The sequence below is a fragment of the Physella acuta genome, unplaced genomic scaffold (genome assembly GCF_028476545.2).
Source record: "Physella acuta isolate Inbredline_101_S28 unplaced genomic scaffold, ASM2847654v3 ptg000825l, whole genome shotgun sequence".
Lineage (NCBI taxonomy): Eukaryota > Metazoa > Mollusca > Gastropoda > Physidae > Physella > Physella acuta.
In genome coordinates, this window is record NW_026732343.1 from 67,642 (window position 1) to 90,566 (window position 22,925).

At 36.4% G+C, this 22,925-nt stretch overlaps 1 protein-coding gene across 2 annotated transcripts; it reads left to right on the forward strand.

Moving 5' to 3' along the window:
- Positions 1-13: 13 nt before the first annotated feature.
- LOC131951751 (sodium-coupled neutral amino acid transporter 7) lies at positions 14-21,217 on the forward strand. 2 transcript variants are annotated; one of them, XM_059314135.1, is made up of 11 exons: positions 14-83; positions 5,022-5,159; positions 5,586-5,707; positions 6,260-6,458; positions 12,886-13,027; positions 13,219-13,311; positions 13,545-13,602; positions 14,052-14,186; positions 15,117-15,241; positions 18,145-18,344; positions 18,961-21,217. In XM_059314135.1, exons 2-11 carry the CDS (start codon positions 5,048-5,050, stop codon positions 19,155-19,157), a joined length of 1,383 nt encoding a protein of 460 aa, XP_059170118.1. In that variant the 5' UTR covers positions 14-83; positions 5,022-5,047; the 3' UTR covers positions 19,158-21,217. The 2 variants fall into 2 exon arrangements, with proteins under 2 accessions (XP_059170118.1, XP_059170117.1); XM_059314134.1 differs by lacking the exon at positions 14-83 and adding an exon at positions 250-367.
- Positions 21,218-22,925: the final 1,708 nt, after the last annotated feature.

The window sequence follows — 22,925 nt, forward strand, 5'->3', positions numbered from 1 at the left end:
TAGAGCATGTGATAGTTATAAATAGAAAATATAAGTAATACTCGATAAAGGTTGTCAAATGTTTTATTTTGATTATACTCGTGGTTAGTAATTTTACAACATTTAAGAGCAGTTAAAACAGTTTTGTTTGTGTATCAGTTCCTAAATGACAATTAGACATATCGAATAAAGTTAATTTCTTACAAAACTTTGTTTGTAAACAAAGCGTAACCACTATCAATTAGTATTGCCTTCTACAAAGTCACATGACCAAAATGGTAGTAGGAAGAACAGCTGTGTTGTGAAACGCGAAACATAAACATTAAACAATAAAACGAAGTCACACACTCTTTCTTATTTATAACAGTCGTTGTGTTTATAATTTATGGTAACCATACATTTTTCTATGTTGAATTATATAAACCAATAATCTACGTAGGGCCTAGCTACTAACTAGAGTTGCTTGAGTCTCTCTCTAGTCTCTAGCTCTTCGTTCGTACAAAGGAAAGTAAACTTGAAAAATTAAAACTTAGGCCTACTCAATGTACTAGACTCCACTACTAATACTTTAATAACTTACAAGCTGACCCGCGCCGTAAGCATACGCCGCTGTTTAGTTGTTTTATTTTCTACTTTTCAGTAATTCATAATTCACTACCAATGCTGCGACTGAAAATATTTTGCTTTAAAACACTATCAGTAGCTGGTAAAGACGATTATACACACCTTTCCTCCCCACCCCCACCCCTCTTGTGAACTCTGTGAAAGCAGCCACCTGTGAGGACAGTTTACAGAAGACAATGAATAGTTATGGCAGAAATTGTTATTACCTCCCCTTTTAAAATCTAAATTATCTACCCCTACCCCAAATAGCCGACCCGGCTCTACAATTGTAAACCTTCGAGGTGAACCACAACTCACCTGACAGGTGGGGATGAGGGTGGTGGCTACGCTGTGTGGTGTCTTCTATGCAGTGGCGTGCAGAGGGGGGGGCGGAGGGGGCCCAGGCCCCGGGCAGCCACATCAAAGGGGCATCCAAAGGGGGTAAAAAAAAAATGATTTTTTTTTATTTTAATTTTTAAATTTTAATTTTTTTTTTTTTTTTTTTTTTTTTTTTTTTTTTTTTTTTTTTTAGGAAAGCTAAATGTCTACTAAGGTTTGTCTACCTAGGCAGAATTATCAAATTATCACAATTTGCCGAATTCACCGAAATGTGTATATACAATCAACACATGGCACTGATATAGTCATCGTACTGTCCGTGTCGTACAACCTTCAGGGAGAAAGGGGCATCGGTGAAGGGTAGTGGTGTAGTAGTCATTGATATTCCCCGAATAAATATATGCAGTCTTTGAATTAATAGAGTATCTGATACTTGTGTAGGTAGGGGCATCTTTTAGAGAACACGCCCATAATCATTTTATACACTTGTGGTCATCCATAGAGTTTTAAAGCCCATGATTATAATTTACACACTGTAGGGGCATCTTTTAGAGAACACGCCCATAATCATTTTATACACTTGTGGTCATCCATAGAGTATTAAAGCCCATGATTATAATTTACACACGGTAGGGGCATCTTTTAGAGAACACGCCCATAATCATTTTATACACTTGTGGTCATCCATAGAGTATTAAAGCACATGATTATAATTTACACACTGTAGGGGCATCTTTTAGAGAACACGCCCATAATCAATTTATACACTTGTGGTCATCCATTGAGTATTAAAGCCCATGATTATAATTTACACACTGTAGGGGCATCTTTAATGTAATTTGCTTATATTCATCATAATACTTTTGAAGGGCATCCAAACAGTAATTATGCCCGCATTCATTTTATATATCGTCAGGGCAACTTTAAAGTAATTTACTTGTATTCACGTTTGTATTTATATAATTACAGCAATTATGCCCATATTCGTTTATATATTATCGGATATTTATTATGCTTATATTCATTATTGAATGTCTGAAGGGCATCCCTACAGTAATTATGCCCTTTTCGCTTCATATTTTATCGGGCATCTTTATTATGTTTCTATTCATTGCATAATGTTTGTAGGGCATCCTTATTCATTTTGATGGACGTAACGGCATTCGTAGACTGATTAAGCGCACATCCTCTTGGTTTTTTCTTATTCTAATGATATTCTTTATTCATGGCCATTTGGATTTTTGTGTACGGTTAAATACAAACTTTTAAGTCCGTACTGTTTTGATACACTGGGCCGGGCCGAGTTAACTTCATTCTAAAGTTGTCCTTAAGTCTCACACTTCTTAATTACCGGCATTCGCGGCCGCCCGGTCGTACTGTCCAAAAACACATAAATAAGGTGTAGCTGGCTGTCACTTGTTTCCCCCCCCCCCCCCCCCCCCTCACTTTAGGCACAAACCTTCTATTGTAAGACCGGTAATGTAATACCTAGACGCTCTATTGGCACGGCCAGAGATCCAGTAATGTAGTACTCGAATCTGGAGACTTTTTTTTGGGATGTTCCATCCCATAGCCATATATTTAAATGCACAGTCTGCGTGATCTTTCACCTCCCCCCCCCCCCCCCCCCAACTTTCACCCACCCCAAAGCCAAAGCATCTACTGTCACCCACCCCTAAACCCCACACTACTGAGCGTTCTTATTACATTTGAGAGACATTTCTCTTGGATTCTATAGCCGAAAACGGTGTTTTTCCCACAATTCGAACTAATTATATAAAGTGTCCAAATCTGTCAATGGTTTCCTATTTGTTTTAATTTTAACCACTAATGCTTTTTGATATTGTAATTTGTCTAAAATTGTGTGCTTACTAACACTGTCTCTTTATATAATATACCTAAACGCATGACTTTTATTCTAACCACTGGCCATTGAACGAACAATAAATTTAAACCACTTTATTGCATTAGAGCGATTTTCGAATAATTTATTTTATTTTTGCTTGTGATTAAAAGGGCATTTGCAGATGAAGTAAGCCCGTATTATTTTTAGATAACTTGTAGGGGCACCCAAGAGAATTTATTCGGTTTTGATGCATATGAATATACTAAAGAATAAGAATGTCCGTATTGTTTCTGAGACACTGTAAGGACACCCTCAAGAATAAGCATCAACAGATTTTTAATATACATTAAAGTGATATCATTTCAAACAATTGTGCCCATTTTATTTTTTATCAATTGTAGGGCATACTAAAAGTTGTGTTAAAGTATTTTAATGCAAAGTAAAGTTATCTGTAAAGTAAATGGGCGCTTAAATAGAACTGATGTTATAAATAGTAGAGCCACCTGTAAAGTAAGTGAGTCCACGTTGATTTAATGAATTGTGGGAGTTATAACGACCCTGGTAGCCGTTACTGGATTAATTCCCACACAGGGTTTGCATATGAATACTTGGGGCCTAGAGCCGACCATTAAGTGCGGGCCCCAAGTTTAGCGATACTAAAATTCTATCAAACATCGACAATGCGCACAAGCAGAAATCGCTGTGCTCTATGACTAGAATCGATATTTTCTCAATGTATCGAGTTAAGACGAGACGCTTTATTCCTACGTATCCGACTACTTCGACGTACGAGACAAGACTAGCATTTTTTAGGTCCGTAACTAGTACAGGCATCCAAAAAAAAATACACCTACATTGGTCAGAATACAATAGGGTATCCCAAATTTACATACCAGGTACAAGGGGGTGGAGGGGGAGGGGGAAGGGCTCACTCAATCAACCCATCGCCAGCCACCAAACAATCACCCGGCGACCGTGGTTCTCTTCCCTGCACACGAGGTGTGCCACCAATGTGTTTCTATAAAATACAGCATTGTTCAAGTTCGAGATGGGGAGGGGGGGGGGGGGGGGGGTAACTTACTAGGCCTAACATCAACCGTGGCCTCAGTCGTAGCAATAAACAATGGCGAACTTTGACCTTTTAGTTTTTTTCCAATTTAATTCAACGGTGACCGCAGCCCGACCCCGGTAGGGTAATGGAAACTGTAAATTCTTTTGTTGGGCTTGGCATATAGCCCCTCCCCCCCCCCAACATCCGGCATGTCCCCATACTGTTTTCTCCCTCCCCGAATGAGTCAGTCATTCTTTTGGATATATATGCATGGAGTCTTCTCAAGAGTTCAGCTAAGTCAATTTTTTAAAATGATTTTCTATTCGTATTCTGATTAATAACATAATGTGTGTTATAATTTATCGTCAATAGTAGGGCTACTAACGCTTTAAACACCGTAATTTATATATATATATATATATATATATATATATATATATATATATATATATATATATATATACAATTTATGGGGGGCATCTTCCTTTGGTTTTGCCCCGGGCAGCAACATAGCTCTGCACGCCACTGCTTCTATGGTTCCCATGAGGAGAATTATATATGGAGATTCTTGTCAAAATTAATATTATAATATTTAATTATTTATGACTAGCCAACTAGGCCTATCTAATATCTAAGAATATCACTAGGTCCATAAGAAAAGAACACAATAGTAAAAATCACAAGAAAAAAGGGACTATATTTCGAGTCGTCCCTTAGAATCCCCCTTACCTGGCCTCAACCAACTGGCGGGCTTGTTGCATTGAGTTAAATATAAACTCAAAACAATAATTTGCATTTATAAACAATTTTATGTAAATAGGTGAGGTTGCATACCACTCAGGAATAGTGATGTGTGTTGTGCCTTAAGAAAAATAAACTAATAAAATAAATAAGTAAACTCACTTTAATATCATAAGCGATAGGCCTAATTAATTAACTAATTAATTAATTAAGAACTGAGATTATTAGTTTACTGCTAAAACAACTTAATCTATTACTATTACATGATTAATAGACCTGGATAATTCTGGATAATCAATTCTAAATCATATAATTATAAAATTAAACTTAATTTCAAAATTCATCTTAAACGCAAAGCTTATTTTTATTAAATAAAGATTAGCCAGAAGTTCACAGACTAACATTAATGATAACGTTGAGTTGATGTACTAAACAATTTAACTTGAAATTGTTATCACACAGTTTGAGAACCATTACAAAAGGCCGTCATGTCGATCCAAGGGAACAGTGTCAACGCTGAGTATTTAGTTGATGGGAGTGATGAGCTTAAACCTCTAGTTGGATTTAGTTCATCAAAAGATAGCACAAGCAAAAAAGAAGGTAAGGATGTTACAAATTTCTCTCAAGACTGTTATTTTAATTTTAATATCATGTTTGTATTGCAAATTATCAGGAATTTATGTGCAAATTATAGTAACGTAGGTCAGTGAAAGTACAAAAGCTTCTCCTTTATCTCCCTCTCCCTCTTTCTCTCAACTCAGCTAGAGCAATGCTATTTATGTTTGATTATGATGTAGAATTAAGCATTTTTGCACATTGTTTTGTCAGTCAAGACCTGTATTTTTCGTTTGATTTTTACGTTTGCAGTTTCATCAGGGATCAACCTATTATGGTCTCTATCTTAGGGACTGAACTTGTGATGTAATGTTTTGATGTAATGTTTTGAGCTCTGTCATTAGAGCATGTTTTCCACATATGTTTTTCCCCCAATTTTCTTTTTACCTATTGTTTTCTTTGAATGAGCAGGTTCAGGCTGGTTTGTTTCGGCATTTCTTGTGGTCAATGCAGCACTGGGAGCTGGACTTTTAAACTTTCCCATTGCCTATCACCAGGCTGGTGGGGTCTTCTCAGCAGTAATCGTGCAGTCTGTAAGTAGATCAAGATGCTGAATTCCTTTTTTTCTTGATATTTTTTTTCCAACCTCAAATTTTTCTGAGGATGTGGTCAAGATATAAATTAATAGAACTACCTGGCTGGGATATTAAAAAAAAACAACTTGTGTTAAAGTTCTGACATGAATTTAAATTGGTAGACACAGGCTCTCATTTAACCCATAACTTCCATGTTGCTAAAAAGGCCATACAACTCATAATTTGCTTGTTCGTTCATGGACATAAATTCAATCTATAGAAAAAAAGACCATAAAAGGCTTTGAGGTAGTAACTTTATGTGTAGTAAACCTTCTGTATCTTAAATTAACACTTGACTCTAAGGAGTGAATTACTGCCCATCATACAAATACCTACCGTTATCTTAATGGATTTATCTCTAACATATAAATAAGCAGCTAAAAATTTGCCATGCTACTTCTATAAACTTATTCTTAATGTAAGTTCATTATCCTGAAAATTTTCAAATCTATACTTTATGTATTTATTTCATCGCCAATGTCTTTATTATGATAATTATTTGCTTGTCAGTTTTTCCTGGTCTTCGTAGTGCTGGCGTTACTCATCCTTGGCTACTGCTCTGATATAAAAGGCTGCAACACCTACCAAGACGTGGTTCTCTCCATCTGTGGCCCTAAAGCCCAGCTGGCCTGTGCAATCAGTGTTTTATTGTACTGCTTTGGGACGTGTATAACATTTCTCATTATAATAGGTGACCAATGGGAGTTATGTGAGTAGATACATTTTTTATGTTACGTTTCAGTTTATCTGTTTGTTATATAGTGTGATGATTTTTATTTTATGTTTTTTAACAATCTGTTATGTTTTATTTTGCGTGATAATTTTTAATTTATGTTTTAATAATCTGTTATGTTTTATATTGTGTGATAATTTTTTATTGTACTTATCTATCATTTGCTGTATTAGAATCCAGAGTAGCTAATTGCTTGAGATTATTGCTACAAATATAATAGGCTTCCCTTTAGTTTTGTCGTTGAGTGCACTCTTTCTGATACCTAATTTAGCATGAGGAAAAATGACGGTAGAATTGTATTGACCGTACCATCCCTACAAGAGCAGTACATTAGCCCCCCCCATCAATTACTCTCTGTACATCATCTGTACTCAAAATACTGCAGTAGGAAATTATACCTGTCCATTCCCACCTCCCCCCCCCCCCTTACCTCTAGCCATTTGCAATTTAGATGCGGTTATGGATAGTGTAATATATTGAGATAATTGTGAGGTCAAGGGAACTCACTCTTCTTGTGTTGGTTATATTTATAATGTTGTTATTATGAGTGATGTCCCTTGTGTATTGTCCTTCCTCTTCCGGTTAACAAATAAAGATGTCTACATTGCTAATGCAGGGCTGCCTACTTGTACGGTTTTGCCCGTAACTTTACGATTTTGACACCCAGGTTACGGAATTACGATTATGCTGCAAAATTACGGTTTTGATTTCAGTAGAGATCAAAATCGACTTTAGTGTAAAAAAAATAATTTCTGGTGGTAACTTAACTTTATGTTCCCGGTCTGAGTTATATATTTTAATTTAGCTAGTTATATTTCAGTATTTCAGTGTGTTATCCGGTTCTAAGGTTCTCAGCCTCTTCCGTAACAATCTCCCCTCCCCCTCTTGTCATGGCTGGCGGCAGTCGTGTTTATATTGTGAACTATTGACCCCGCGAGTCGGTGTTGTCCGTAGAGAAAAAAAAAGGGCGTGGCCTAAATCATTGAAAGTCTCATCGCGCAGTCTGGCGAGACATATTTGCTGAGGCGGTATTACGGCTAAATGCATAAATAGCGAGATATCGAGGCATTTTGTTTGAGATGTGCGAGAAGACAAGATATTACTAAACATCGAGATCTAGGCTCACCTAGATCAATTACGGATCATATTTTTAAAATTGTTCTTTTCTTCTAGATATTACATTGATAAAATGTAGATTTAAAAAAAAATATTCAAGAAATATGCTAATTCTAAACATCGTCACCCGTCGGCCGCTTACGTTTTCTTGTTCGCGGGAGAAAAAATCCTGACACACACACAGTCGAGGGGTCACTGAGTTCACATTGGTTTAGATATCCGTAGTGTTGGCCTATAACATACGTCATAGTACTCATTGCAAGAACAATTCCTATTTGAAATTTTCCATTGTCGCCTTACATTCTGAATTTAACGGCGTTTTTTTTTTAAAACTAATTATTAGTCCATAAAATAAAAAGTAGCACGAGTCGCCGACTGTCATCATTACGCTGATGAGCTTTACGATCATATAATATGGGTCTTATTTTAATTTACATTGTATTTAAAAAATGTGTAAAAATACGGAAAGTTACGGAAAATTACGGAAAACCTATGCTCTTGTTACGGGGAAAATTTTTTTGGGGTAGGCAGCCCTGCTAATGGCTTCTATCTCCGTTGTGTATTCCTAATCTATCTCATTGGCGGCGAGGATAAATAATCCACTAGAAAGAGCACCTAATTATTCAAAAAGAGGTTTGCTAGAGCATATTAGCTAAGTATTTCTAGGATAATGGCGCTGTATGGCCAAATAAAAGAATTTGATTCGAATGATGAAATCATTCATGATTACCTAGATAGGTTAAGCTTTTACCTTGAAGCTAACGACGTGACGATAGAAGCCAAAAAGAGAGCTGTTTTGTTAACAGTCATAGGGCCTCAACAATTTAGGCTACTAAAGGACTTATGCGCACCAGCTAGTCTAACTACCAAGAGCTTTAACGAGCTGAGCAAATTGCTAACAGACCACCATGCGCCTACCCCATCAAAGTTTCTATGTCGAGCTAGATTTGACAGTAGGACTCGTCAACCAAACGAGTCAATATCAGAATATGTTGCTGCTTTACGTCATTTAAGTGAATTTTGTGAATTCGGCGATACGCTGTCTGACAGACTATGTGAAAAGTTTGTGACAGGTGTAAACAGCCCTGATGTTCAAAGAAAGTTGCTGCTCGAGTCAGATCTAACATTGGAAAAAGCAATACAACTCGCAACTTCATTCCAGCAGTCATCCGAGGCGGCGAGATCTCTAACGTCTTCAGAGATCCATGCAGTAAACAGCAGGTTAGTCAACAAACACCAACCCCATCAGAGCATTCCAACTTATGCTAAACAGCCTGCTCGTTCAAATCCTAGATCTAAATCTAGTAATAATTATCAAAAATGTCATTGATGCAAAGGTCCCCATGCATCTCATCGATGCAAGTTCAAGTCTGCAACTTGTTATAAGTGCAGTAAGCAAGGTCACATTGCCAAGGCCTGCTTCGCAAAGTCTTCGTCTGTTGCTAAATCTAGCCAGTCAAGACAGTACCGCAACCAAAGGCAGCACTATGTTAACTCTCACCAAGACTACCTAACCCAACCAATGAACCACTCTACCTGTGAAAATGCTCAAACTGATTCGCAGCCGGATTTCAACCTGTTCTCTGTGAAATCAATAAGTCATGCTCCCATCAATGTACTAGTTAATATCAACAGTAAGAGCATCAGCTTCCAACTTGACACTGGAGCATCTCTAACAGTCATCACAAAGAAGGACTTTGACGCTGTCACAGGAGGATCAGTGCCTCTACAACCATGTCACAAGTGTCTAACAACATACACTGGTGACAATGTTCCGGTAATAGGAGAGTGTATGGTTCATGTAAGTTATAATGGTCAAAGTGTTAAACTTCCTCTTCTTGTGGTTGAAGGAAATGGACCACCATTACTAGGTAGGAACTGGTTAAGTGATCTTAAGTTAAATTGGGAGAGTATTTGTTCATTGATCAATACAAGAGAATCTAGTCTTACTTCAATAAATAAAGTAATATCTGAAAATAAAAGTGTTTTTGGCAATTCAGGTTTACTAAATGATAGAACAGTGAAGATAAGCATTAAAGACACAAATCCAAGATACTGCAAAGCTAGAGTTCCACCTTATGCAATGAGGAATAAAATTGAAAATGAGCTAAGTAGATTGGAATCTAATGGCATCATAAAGAAGGTAGACTATTCCGATTGGGCAACGCCCATTGTGCCAGTGTTAAAGAAGGATGGTTCTATAAGAATTTGTGGAGACTATAAAACTACACTGAATAAGCAAATAGAGTTAAATAGGTACCCTATACCTAACATTGAGGAAATTTCTTTGAATTTGGCAGGAGGAGACAAATTCACTGAATTAGACTTTAGTCATGCTTACACTCAACTAGAACTGCATCCAGATTCAAAAGTCTATACGACAATAAACACACATAAAGGACTCTACCAATATGAAAGACTATGTTTTGGCATATCATCTAGCCCTGGAATTTTCCAAGCTGTCATGGACAGTATTTTTAAGGATATTCCAAATGTTTGTGTTTACTTTGACAATGTGTACATAACTGGTAAGAATGACACTGAACATCTTAAAACACTAGATAAAGTCTTGAAAATAGTTGGTGAAAAAGGTTTAAAGATAAACAAAGATAAATGTCAATTCATGTTGACAGAAATTAGTTTTCTTGGTTATATATTGAGCAAACAAGGCATCAGACCTCAACCTGAGAAAACAAAAGCCATTAAAGAAGCACCCAAACCTGAAAATACCCAACAACTAAGAGCTTTTTTGGGCTTGATAAATTACTATGCAAAGTTCATAGGGAATCTGTCTGGTAAACTATCACCACTGTACAAGCTGCTACAGAAAAATGCAACTTGGCACTGGGGTAAACAACAAGATACTGCTTTTAATACAGCAAAAGAAGCTTTGTCTTCTGACACCTTACTAACTCACTATGACCCAGGGAAAAGACTTATATTAACATGTGATGCTTCACCAGATGGTGTAGGAGCAGTCTTGTCCCACATAGATAAAAAGGGTGACAGACCCATTGCTTTTGCCAGTAGATCTTTGAACCAGGCTGAGAAAAATTATTCTCAGTTAGATAGGGAAGGCTTAGGCATCATTTTTGGTGTTAAGAAATTTCATAAGTTTCTGTTTGGTAGGAAGTTCACCATCTTTACAGATCATAAACCATTGCTAGGTTTATTTGGAGAAAACAAAACCCTACCTGAGCATGCCCCACCAAGAATTCAAAGATGGGCTATCACACTAACTGCATACAATTATGAATTGAAATACAAACCTGGATCTGAGAATAGTGCAGATAGTCTTAGTAGATTACCTTTAAAAAACCAAAGCCTGAGCTATGTACCAGAAGATGTATTTGTTCTCTTCACTATCATGGATAACTCCAATATAAATGTGAATGATATTAAAAGAGAAACACAAAAAGATGAGTGCTTAATAAAAGTATATGAGCACTGTAAAAATGGTTGGCCTGAAGAGTCTGTGAATGATGACTTAAGGCCATATAAAATAAGAAAAATGGAGTTAAGTCTAGAAGATGGATGTGTACTATGGGGGTCAAGAGTAATTATCCCCAAAATATTACAAAAAGAAGTTTTAAGAACTTTACATGATACTCATCTTGGTTCTTCCAAAATGAAGAGTCTAGCAAGATCATGGTTCTGGTGGCCACATATGGATGCTGATATTGAAAAATATGTAAAACTTTGTTCAAGCTGTGCACAACATTCAAAGCAACCAGCTACAGCACCCTTGCAAAACTGGGACTGGCCAATCGAACCATGGAAACGTATACATATAGATTTCGCAGGACCTTTCATGAACAAAATGTTCTTAATTGTTATTGATTCACATTCTAAATGGTTAGAAGTTAAAATCATGAACACAATCACTGCAAATGATACCATTATAGAACTTAAGGAAATATTTTCAACTCATGGATTACCAGATCAAATTGTTTCAGATAATGGGCCTAGTTTCACAGCTCATGAGTTTAAACTGTTTTGTGTGGCAAATGGTATTGAGCATATAACCACATCCCCCTATCATCCTGCTGGGAATGGTTTAGCTGAAAGAGCGGTAGGCATATTCAAAACCGCTATGGTAAAAATGAATACCGGTAACAAGTTTTCTCTTAGGGAAAGAGTAAACAGGTTCTTAACCAAATACCGCACAACTCCTCATATAACAACAGGTGTTGCACCATGTGAATTGCTATGTGGTAGGAAAATTAAAACTCATCTTGACCTACTACATCCAACTGTTCAAAGGTCTGTTTCCCAACATCAACATACACAAAAAGTAAATCATGACAAATCATCCATTGAAAGAGAATTTGCAGTTAATGAGAATGTGTATCTAAGAAATTATGGGAGAAAGGAAAAATGGATACCAGGTCAAATTGTTCAATGTACAGGACCTGTGTCTTATAAAGTAAAAACAAATGATGGACTTATTGTCCGTAGACATGCAGACCAGTTAAAAATAACTTGTGCAGATAATAAGTGTGAATCTGTCAATCCCACCAAATCTGAACAGTTCACACCAACTCAGTTTGTTCCACAACCAAGTTCTGTTGATATGAGTGAACCAAGTTGTCTAGAGTCAGAAAATGTAAATTCTGGAGTTAATGATTTAAATCCTAGACCTCCTGAGATAGAGAATCCAAATGGTCAGAATATTGAGTCACCAAATCAAAAGCCACTGAGAAGGTCAAGCAGGACAATCAAAGTCCCAAATAAGTTAGACCTATGATTTTAAAGGTCAAAAGGACTTTGACATCATTGTTTTGTATTTAATTATGTTGTAACATATTGTGCATTGTTTGTAAGGATGTAATCTACCATAGTGTTCATGTTACAATATAATTGGTGATTTTAGGATACTATCAATTGTTCTATTGAGAGATGTGTTGTTGTGTTCTAAGGGTAAAGGGATGTAATATATTGAGATAATTGTGAGGTCAAGGGAACTCACTCTTCTTGTGTTGGTTATATTTATAATGTTGTTATTATGAGTGATGTCCCTTGTGTATTGTCCTTCCTCTTCCGGTTAACAAATAAAGATGTCTACATTGCTAATGGCTTCTATCTCCGTTGTGTATTCCTAATCTATCTCAGATAGGATAAGTATATATTAGAGATAGTGTTTGGGATAGTATTACTGATAGGGATATTGATAGGGAGCTGGATATGGAAAGAGATATGGATTATATGTATTATAAATAGGTTGTGGTCAGAAAAAAAGAGATACAGTTAACACAGTCATCATTAAAGAATACTATTTTTTTTTCAGTTTTCTTGGAGGTAGCTCACGACTTGTACTGCAAAACAGATCCATTCTACATGACAAGAGCTTTCATTATCTCTGTCACATCTATAGCCTTTATACTGCCGTTATGTTTTCCTAAAAGAATCGATTTCTTGAGATATGCCAGGTAAGTGTACCATGTTAAGCTCCCTGTCCTTTATTAGATTAGTTTATAGCAAATTGTTTTGATTTATTTATCTTTGTCATTTTATTTTTTGAAAAGTCGACTTTGAAGGTTTTGTAAGTGGACTCTTATATAGGCTAAGTATATATTTATGGGTGAATGTCCTCTAAATTTGAATAATTTTTTTTCCTCAGCATTGTGGGTGTTATAGGTATCTTGTATGTAGTAGGACTAGTTACCATCAAGTATTTTCTACCTCATGATAACCCAGGTACTATTGCCACAGGGTATGTTGAAAATATTATATTTTTCTGCTTATTTTATCTCAATAGTAAGTGGCTACATAGTTTATCTACATTTAATTGTGAAAATTTTTTGAATCCTGTTATTACACTTAGTTAAATAATTTTATAATTAATTTAATAAGTTATTCCATTATAAAAATGCTTTAAAGAAATATATTTTCAATACCTTATTGTTATAAATTTTGAACCTTGCATCTGTATATTTCAATTCTAAGGCCGCATTCATGGATTGATGTTTTTCTTGTTGTTCCTGATATTTGTTTTGCGTATCAGGTTAGTTTGTGTTTGTTTTATTGCTGTAAATTGTGATTTTGCATTTTCTCTCACCTTATATTATATAAAGTGGCATTATCTAAGAAGAGTCTGTATTTAAAAATGTTCTTGAAGTTTTAAAATTCTCTAAAATTCATCTGATTTAAATAACAATGTTTATGTAGAAATTTTATGGATATGAGCTAAAATATTATTTGTTGTGCTTAGTTTTAGTTTCTTAAAAAAATTATTTGTGTGTAATTCACATATGTATTAAAAAAATCTTTGAATTCATGACTTGAATTTTATACTTCAAATCATTATAAATAACTTTAACAAAAAAACAATTATAAATTGAGCTTTTTCTCTTAGTTCTAATTGTTTCTTTTATTAATAGCGTGTATAAGAACAAATGATTATACTTTTTACTAGTCCAGGAAAAAAATTTACTTTCTCTTTCATAATTTCAGTGTCACGTCAGTATCATCCCCATTTACTCATGTATGGGTAAACGCAACATCAGAGAGTTCTCTAAAACAGTAACACTTGCCATGATATTGTGTATCATAACTTACACAGTCACCGCAGCTCTGGGATATCTACAGGTTTGTAGTTTTACTGTCTGTTAGTGTTATTGATACTTTGTTTCAAGTTTTTTACATTTTCATGACTAAGTTGTGCAATAGTATTGGTTTAGTGTTTAATTTTTTAATGGTATTTATGTTAAATTTTTTTTGTTTTTTCTTGCTTTGAACTTATATTTTTAGCATTACTTATTCCTTTTATATGTGCTTTAATAGTGTCTCTCAAACCTGTACTTATATGTCCTGCATGAAGTAAATATGCCCCACTGAAGATATTGATAAAGTACATATACAAGATAGGTTAATATAATTATAATAATAGAATATACTAAAGATAGATAAATAAAGTATAAAATGTACACTTTAAGAGTGAAGAAGGGATCACTTACATCCTGAATTTAAAAAAAAAATCGGAATGTCCTTGGATCAGATGAGGTAGAGTTTATCTGTTTCAATTCTACAGAAGTTATAGTGGGGTCAGCACTTAGCTCACAACATTCTCTTTCCCCCAACTAGAGTCAGATACTCATAACAGCTGAGTGCACAAATAATGCCCTATAGACTAAAACAGCAAACCAAACTTGGACTTCTTTAGTAGTGATCATGTGCTGTACCACACAAACACACCATCCCATTAAATGCTTTATTTGCTGTATTATGCAATGTAATTAACTCATATGGGGGTGATACTTTTCCTTTGCTGCTGTCTTGAAAGTTAGTTAGATAACTAAGATTGCTTTAATGTATTGAAAATATAGGCTTTAAACACACTAACTATGTGTTCCATGATTTTTATTGTCAGAAAGATGTTTGATTCATTGTTTGTGTTTCTTTGTTCTCACATTATCTTATTTAAAAAATTTATAAATCCTTTTTTTTTCTTGTCAAGACTTAAACGTTTTCTATTTTTGACTTTAATTTTTCTTTCTAATTTAAAATTTATTTTTTCAGTTTGGTGACACCATCACAAATGACATACTGCTGTCGTTTAACCCTACAGCTGAGGTGATGGTGGCAGTAGTCCTTGTTGCTGTCAAAACATACACCACATATCCTATTCTATGTTTTTGTGGAAAGTAAGTCTTGTGTACCCGTGGTGCCGATAGTAATATTTATTGACATTTTTATTTTTGTCTTAAGTGAAGGAATATGACTAAAAACATGTTAATAGTGAATGAAAAAAAATTGTTACACATTTTACCATAATAAAATGCATTAACAAACTATTTTTAAAAAAGGCGGCCTGCAGAGCCGGCGTTAGGGGTACGCGGGGCCTATGGCCAACCATCCGCGCGGGGCCTTATATTTTTTCATTGGTGTCTAAAACATGTACAGTGAGGCGTTTTTTTTTTCTTCTCAACGCGAATTAATATTTATAACGATATATATGGTATTTTTAAGCTGCTTATCAATGTCGTATTAACATTAAGACACTGATTAACAAATAATTTGTTTACTTAGAAGTGCTTTTGAAACGTTGCTTGTTTCTGTTAAGGCTTTTTGTTTGAAAAGTAAAAAATAAAACAGATATAAGTTTGAGACACGCATTAAAGAGACGATGAACGTCAGCTTCAAACCTGATTTTTTTTACATTAATGTTTATTTATGAAAATCTTACCAGTACGTTCACAAACGAAGATCTACTTTTCTTGCCCTTCGTGAGGAAAATTCCATGATTATATCATCATAGTCCAAACTGGAGGCTGTCTTTTTCTATTGACAGAATCGACAGGCCGCAGAGCCTGTCTTGGGACATCGTTGATCTCAAATAGTTCTTGATCAACTTCAGTTTGGAGAAACTTCTTTCGGCGCTTGCCACTGTGACTGGAACTGTTAGCAAGATTCTGTAGGCGATCGCCGTATTGGGAAAGGAATCCTGAATACTCTAAATGTACTGAAGGCACTGTTTGGCTGACTTAATACCTTCGGGCAACGCGCCTGCTTGTGTTTTATCAAATTCTTCTCTTAAATTGCGTTTCCTCGCTTTTGATGCACCTGATTCATACTTGCGAAATCTATCTCTGTCTCGTGTAGCCATGGTGTAGAGGAAAAATGGTGAAATCACTTTGAAGCAACGTTAAATCGGTCCACAGTGGCGGGTGATAGTACCGATATTTTCTCAATTTATCGAGTGTTAACAGTGGCATTCAAAGTGTGTGGATGCCGGGGAAAATAGCAAAACATTGATAGATTTCGGAATAAGCTCGAATCGTGAAAAACACTGTTTACGGCTATGGATATCCAAATGAAATGACTCTCAAATGTAATCACGGACGCTCAGTAGTGTGGAACACTGGGGCGGGTGACAGTTGGTGTCGGGAGGTGAAGGATAACTGTACATTTAAATCTATGGGGTGCCAAACCCTAAAAAAAAATCAGTTCGGGTACTACGTTACTGGATCTCTGAGAAGGTGCGTGTTTATAAAGCGTCCACATATTACATTACAGATTAAGACCGCGTTCTCACTAGAGAAGGTCCGTGTCTATAATTAGTGAACCATGTGACAGCCAGCTTCACCTTATTTATGAGTTTCGCGACGGCATGCTCGGACTGCCGGTAATTTAGACGTTTGAGAAATCAGGAGAACGTTACCATAAAACAGTCTCAGCACGATGTATCAAACAGTATAGACTTTATAATTTGTTTAGTATGCCTACACTATTTTAAAACAAGAATAACTATGGTCTTAACTATTATACTGAATATCCCTACAATTAATTAAAATAAACATGTGCTTACTCACTTTACGAATACCGTTAAAGTTTACCAAAATGAAAATGGACATAATAACTGTATAAAAGCCCTTCAAAAATATAAAAATAAATACAAGTATAATGTATTTTAAGATTACCTGACAATATTTAAAATGAATATGAACATAATTACTGTATGGATGCCTATCAAACGTATCGTGGTGAATAATCTCAAAAGATGCCCATACAGTGTATACATTATGATTTTAGGGATAAATACTCTGGATTTCCGGGGCATGTCCTCATCCGCTCTCACCCCCTCATCCTCTGCAAGCCATCATCAGGTCACTGACTGTTTACTACAGGCACCCCCGCCTGCTCACTAAAAAAAATCTTCAACGGGGTCCGCATACAATAGTGTATCACTTTACGTGTTTTTCCCGATTTTACCTCCAATGTCAGGTCGGGGGCTAATTCGCGACCGCCATCTCCAGTCACCTCAGGACAATAGCGAGTCGACCGTGCCAGCGATGTGTGACACTAATGTCTTTCTTTAGAATAACGGTCTGTCCCAGTCCATGTAGAGGATAACTGACTAACATCAGCCGTGGCCTCAGTTTTAACATCCAACAATTTCGGCCATTTAGTTGGGGTTTTTTTTTTTATTTAATTCAGCAAAGATTATTTAAGTTTACAAACTAATTCAGGCAACAATGGCGTTGCTAAAGCGCGGGGCCCCTTCAAGCGCGGGGCCTGGTGCGACCGCCCCGTTTGCCACCCCCTAACGCCGGCTCTGGCGGCATGCAATTATGCTTTTAACAATTAGTTTTTACTTGTTTTTACTATGTATGAAGCCAAAATAGATGTTTTTTAAAAATCACGAATATTCAAACATGTCCGCTAAAATGCAAAGTAAAATTCTCAAATTCATACTGCTGTCTCTCTCTAATGTTAGTTTTTAAAATCAAATATACAAATACTTATACTCTAGGGATAAAAAGGAAATTTAAAAACTTTTAGAAAGTGTAAAAGAACAATCTATAAGCTTTTAGTGCTATTATAGAAAAAAACAAAAACAAAGAGCAGTTTTATGTGTCTACTCTAGTTCTAAAAGGATTTGGTGATGAATATATTTCCTTTCTTTTTTTCTGTTAGAGATAGGTAATGATGTCTTAAATATCTATTCCAGATATCAGGTAATGGATATCTACCATGGCGGTTAATAATTAAGAATTGCTTCCATTAAATGGTCGCCTATAATTTTATATAATTTATATCTCCACAGGGCTGCCTTTGACACTATGTGGAGCATGTTCTGGAAAATGAGCCCAGAAGAAATTTTACACAAAGAAAAGATGAGACGTGTCATAACCACATTGGTGTGGTTTACCTTGACACTTCTGCTGTCTATTTTCATACCCAATATAGGCGTGGTCATACAGATTTTAGGGGCCTTTGCTGCAGTATTTATTTTTGTATTTCCCGGTCAGTAATTCACCTCTCAATACATAAAAAACCTATTACAATTTGAACCTGTTGAATTAAAATACAGATATGTCTGTCCTGACAATGTTTAATTTTTGTTAGTTATCTCCCTTCCGGGTTATTCTACTTTTGCTAAAAATAAGTACCTTTTCTTAATTAAAAGTATTATTTCAATAGCTTTTTACTATGCCCATATTCTATTTAACACAGTTTCAGACAAAGCCGGGTAAAAGTTCTGACTTGATTTATAAATATTTTTGTTGTAAAAGTTAGTTCCATTTCAAACCTTAGGGTCTATAGGGCAAGTGGAGTTCGCTTGTTTCTGTGACCTTGGCATATGAAGAGATAGTGTGGTCAGCACTATACCCAGCCGCTTTTACTCTCCCTAACATGAGTTAGGTACCCATCAGAGTTGTGTGGACTCAGGGACGGTCTACTGACTTGAACTCGGATTCGCACTCAAGAATTACGGGTTAGCAGTCCACCTCTCTACCGCTAGACCATTCCGTCCCTTTGTTGTAATCATTCTTTAATGAAATAAACATAGGGTAATCATCTACCATTCCACCGCACTGTCATGGGATTACATACCAGTAACATATTCTCTTTTCCGCAGGTATGTGTCTGTTAAAGACGATGCAGAATAGAATAGAATCAGGCGAAGCACAGCCGAGGAAAGTGTACGTGTTCCGGTGGATAGCCATAGTTTTTCTAGTTCTTGGTGTGTTCATCTTTGGGCTGACCCTGTCGCAGGCCATCATGAAGGACATTCAGGGTGCCAAGCCAGATTCGTCCAAATTCACATGCAGCTAACTAAACAAAAATTTTTTTACTGCTAGAATATAAAAGTGTGTATGTTATACATTTATAAGTAAGAATGGTAGAGCATTTTGACAGCTTACTGACATGCACAAAACAATATAGTTTTTTTTTAAAGGATAGTTACATGCTAAAGTGAGGATGAAAATTGTTTTAAAAAATAATTTTTTTTTAATAGTGTAGTTTGTATTGTGATACATCTTATGTCTAACATCAAGAGAAAATGTTTTTCCATTCATAATGTAGCAATTAAAGTATATCATAAACCTGAAAATAAAAAAAGGAAAAAAAAATATGAAAAATTTGACTTTGTTTGACCAGAATCTAGTTTTACTAGGCTACAAGCACAGGGTAATTTGGAAAAAGTAAGAATCTGTCAGATAAATGTGTTCTGTAAAATTTTTTTTTTATTAATTACATTTATCTAAAAGAACAATTTCATTACTCATTTTAGGGGTAGAAAATTTGCTTGAACAAAAAGCCATCCACAATTTACCTGATTATACCATCAAGCTAGTCTCAGTATGTATGTGGTACTAACTTTGGTCTCATTGTATTTGTATGCAACATGTAATATGTAAGCCTTGTATGTTTATAATGTGGTTAGCTAAGTATTAACATATCCTACAGTCTGGTAGATAAGCTGTACATTTGATAGGCAAGTCCTGATAAAAAAGAAACAATGCAATTCACCTACACTTTAAACTAGTTTGTAAATAAATTTTTATACTGCTATAATAGCTCACTTTGGCTAGCACAATGTTTATTTTTAGAAACTGAAAAGGAATTCTGTTTTATTTTTAACAGATATGCCTTTTCTATTTTTTTAATAGAAATTTAATAATTTATGTTAATTGTAATTAATGTGCTAATGCAAACAAAGTAACACTGCTCTTTCAATATGTAAATTTATTATATTATAATTTTTTTAAACTAACTTTATTTGAATGTTTGAATGTTTTTTATGTATACATGATACAATGCTTTTTAAAATTTTGATAGGATTATACTTAAGATCGTCTTTACTTTGGTAAGCTGTGACTACAAGTGCTCTGATCACAGGTGTAAGACCACAGGTGGGCTCTGACCACAGGTGGGCTCTGACCACAGGTGGGCTCTGACCACAGGTGGGCTCTGACCACAGGTGGGCTCTGACCACAGGTGGGCTCTGTCCACAGGTGGGCTCTGACCACAGGTGTGCTCTTACCACAGGTGCTCTGAGTACAGGTTGGCTCTGCCCACAGGTGGGCTCTGACCACAGGTGCTCTGAGTACAGGTTGGCTCTGACATAGGCTGGATGTGACCTCAGGTTTTAGTTTCCCTGAATTCACCATCATACTGACCTAATATAACAGTCAATGACAATGGCAGACGAAATGGTCCATAAGACAGATGAAGTAAAGTTCATCTGTATCGTTGATCTCAAAATGTAAAGGGATAGTGTGGTTAGCTCTATACAGCTTTTAATTTCCTTGCGTGTGATAATGACCTACAATGGGTTACAATAAAGTAACTTTCAATGACCTCCGGTGGTACAATTGATGGTCAATAGGGCTGATGAAGTAAAGTCCATCTGTATCTTTGATCTCAACATGTGAAGGGATAATGTGGTTAGCAACTTGGTGTCAGTTCGGGCATTTTCACATTCGGGCAAGCGTCCACTTGGGCGTTTGTCGCATTTGGTCAAGTGTCCATTTGGGAAAACAGCATTCGGGCAAGTGTCTTTCAGGAATTTGTCGTAGTTTTACTTCCCCTGACTTCAATCTTATACTCATACGAAAAACGTGGGTGTCCTATAGATTTGATCATGTGGATTCAAACTTAAGACGTTTAGCAATATTGTGTTCTACTACTCAATGCAAACTACCCACTTTTTTTATACAAATGAAACATTACTTATTTGTTACTTTTCATAAAAATAAGTTTATTCTGATATACATGTTATTTCATTTTTATGTAAATATGTAGCATTTACTTAGCTACATTGCACAATTTTAAGTAAAACATGAAAGAAGATATTTTGTTGGAATAATTAAATGCAGGAATAAAATGACATAAGATTACATGGAAGATGTTATATAGTTTATTTCTTTTTTTAATTTACCAAACGAAATACTAGATGTCAAATGTAGGCTTAAGTCAGCACATCATACACTAGGCTAGTGGTTCTTAACCTGGGTTCGACTGAACCTCAGGGGTTCGGTGAGTCAGTCTCAAGGGTTCGGCAGAGGTCAAGATACACATCCGACTCGTATTATTCACGATCGGATATTTAATGGGGATGATTGAACTATTAAGAAAGATTCGGCGAATGCGCATATGAAACTGGTGGTGTTGTGTACCTCCAAACAGTGGCGTAGCGAGGTCGGGTGTCACCCGGTGCGGCACTTAGTGGTGTCACCCCCCCCCCCAGCGACGTAGCGACCTTTCCCGGGGACAAACTCTCAATTTTCGATTTGCACCCCCCTCAAACTTTTTATTTGCAGCCCCCCCCCCTCAAACTTTCGATTTGCACCCCCCCCCCCTCAAATTTTTCTTTAAATATTTTGCTATTTTTTGCCTTGGTGTCACCCCCCCCCCCCCTAAATGGTGTCACCCGGTGCGGTCCACACCCCCCCCCCCCCCCCGCTACGCCTCTGCCTCCAAAGATGTGAAGAACAATTTCACTAAGCTAAAGTAGGACAAGACATGTTCATTGGATGCTTCTCAACTGTATTGGAATGTGAGATTGGCTAAAAGTTTTGCAGTTTATGGATAACCCTTTGTCTAAATCGTCATCTTTTCCCGTTCGTGCCCAAGACACACGGGACAGATGAGGTAGAGTTTATCTGTTTCAATGACTTCCGCATACATTGGGATAGTGTGGCCAGCACTATTCCCAGTTGTCTTTCTTTCCTTTACTTGAGTCAGGTATCCATCATAGCTGGGTGGACTCAGGGACGTCCTACGGACTCAAGGCAGGGATTCGAACCCGAGGCTTTTGAGTTAGCAGCCGTAAGCTCTACTCTTCAACCACGTCGTTCCACTTAGTGTAACTAGTGTATATTTACTATCTAAAATCCATCTCGTTGGGGGGGGGGGGGGGGGCGGTAGACTTTCTTCGGGGGGAGGCATAGCCCCCCCCCCCGAAGAGATGCTGGAAGAAACTCTGAGCATATGGACGTAACCACACCTCCATCGCACTCGGTTCTGGGTGATTCTTTCAAGTTGGGTTCACGACATTCCGGCTGTTTCAGCTTCCAAAGAAACTCTACTTGCGTCTTAAGGTCTGGAAGCGACTGCCTTACTAAGAAAAAGTTAGCTTTTTGTAATCGTCTTTCTACCAGTTGTCAAGTTAGGCTTGGTTTAGCGTATAACAAGACAGGATTATGGTTAGGTTAGTGTTATGGTACTGAGCGTTTTAAACTTAGTACCAATCGCACACTGATAAGAATAATGTACGAAAAAACGTATTATCTTTCTCTCACGCATATTATGTTGAGATTATACATTTATTTAATTCGTTACATTTAGTTAACCTTCTCGACATTCAGGACAACGATTTTGTGATAAGACCAAAAATGCTGTGCAGTCTTATCTATACGTGACCTTCAAGCCGCTTAGAGCCTGAATAAAGTATTACAACATGGACCCGATGAGGTTTTGGCGTTGTGCCAGGTTGTTATTATACATGAAAGTTATGAAATGCTGCAAATAATTTTTAAAAAAAGGAGTGATCTCCCCTAAACTTTATCGAATATTCTTATATAACACTACGGGGGA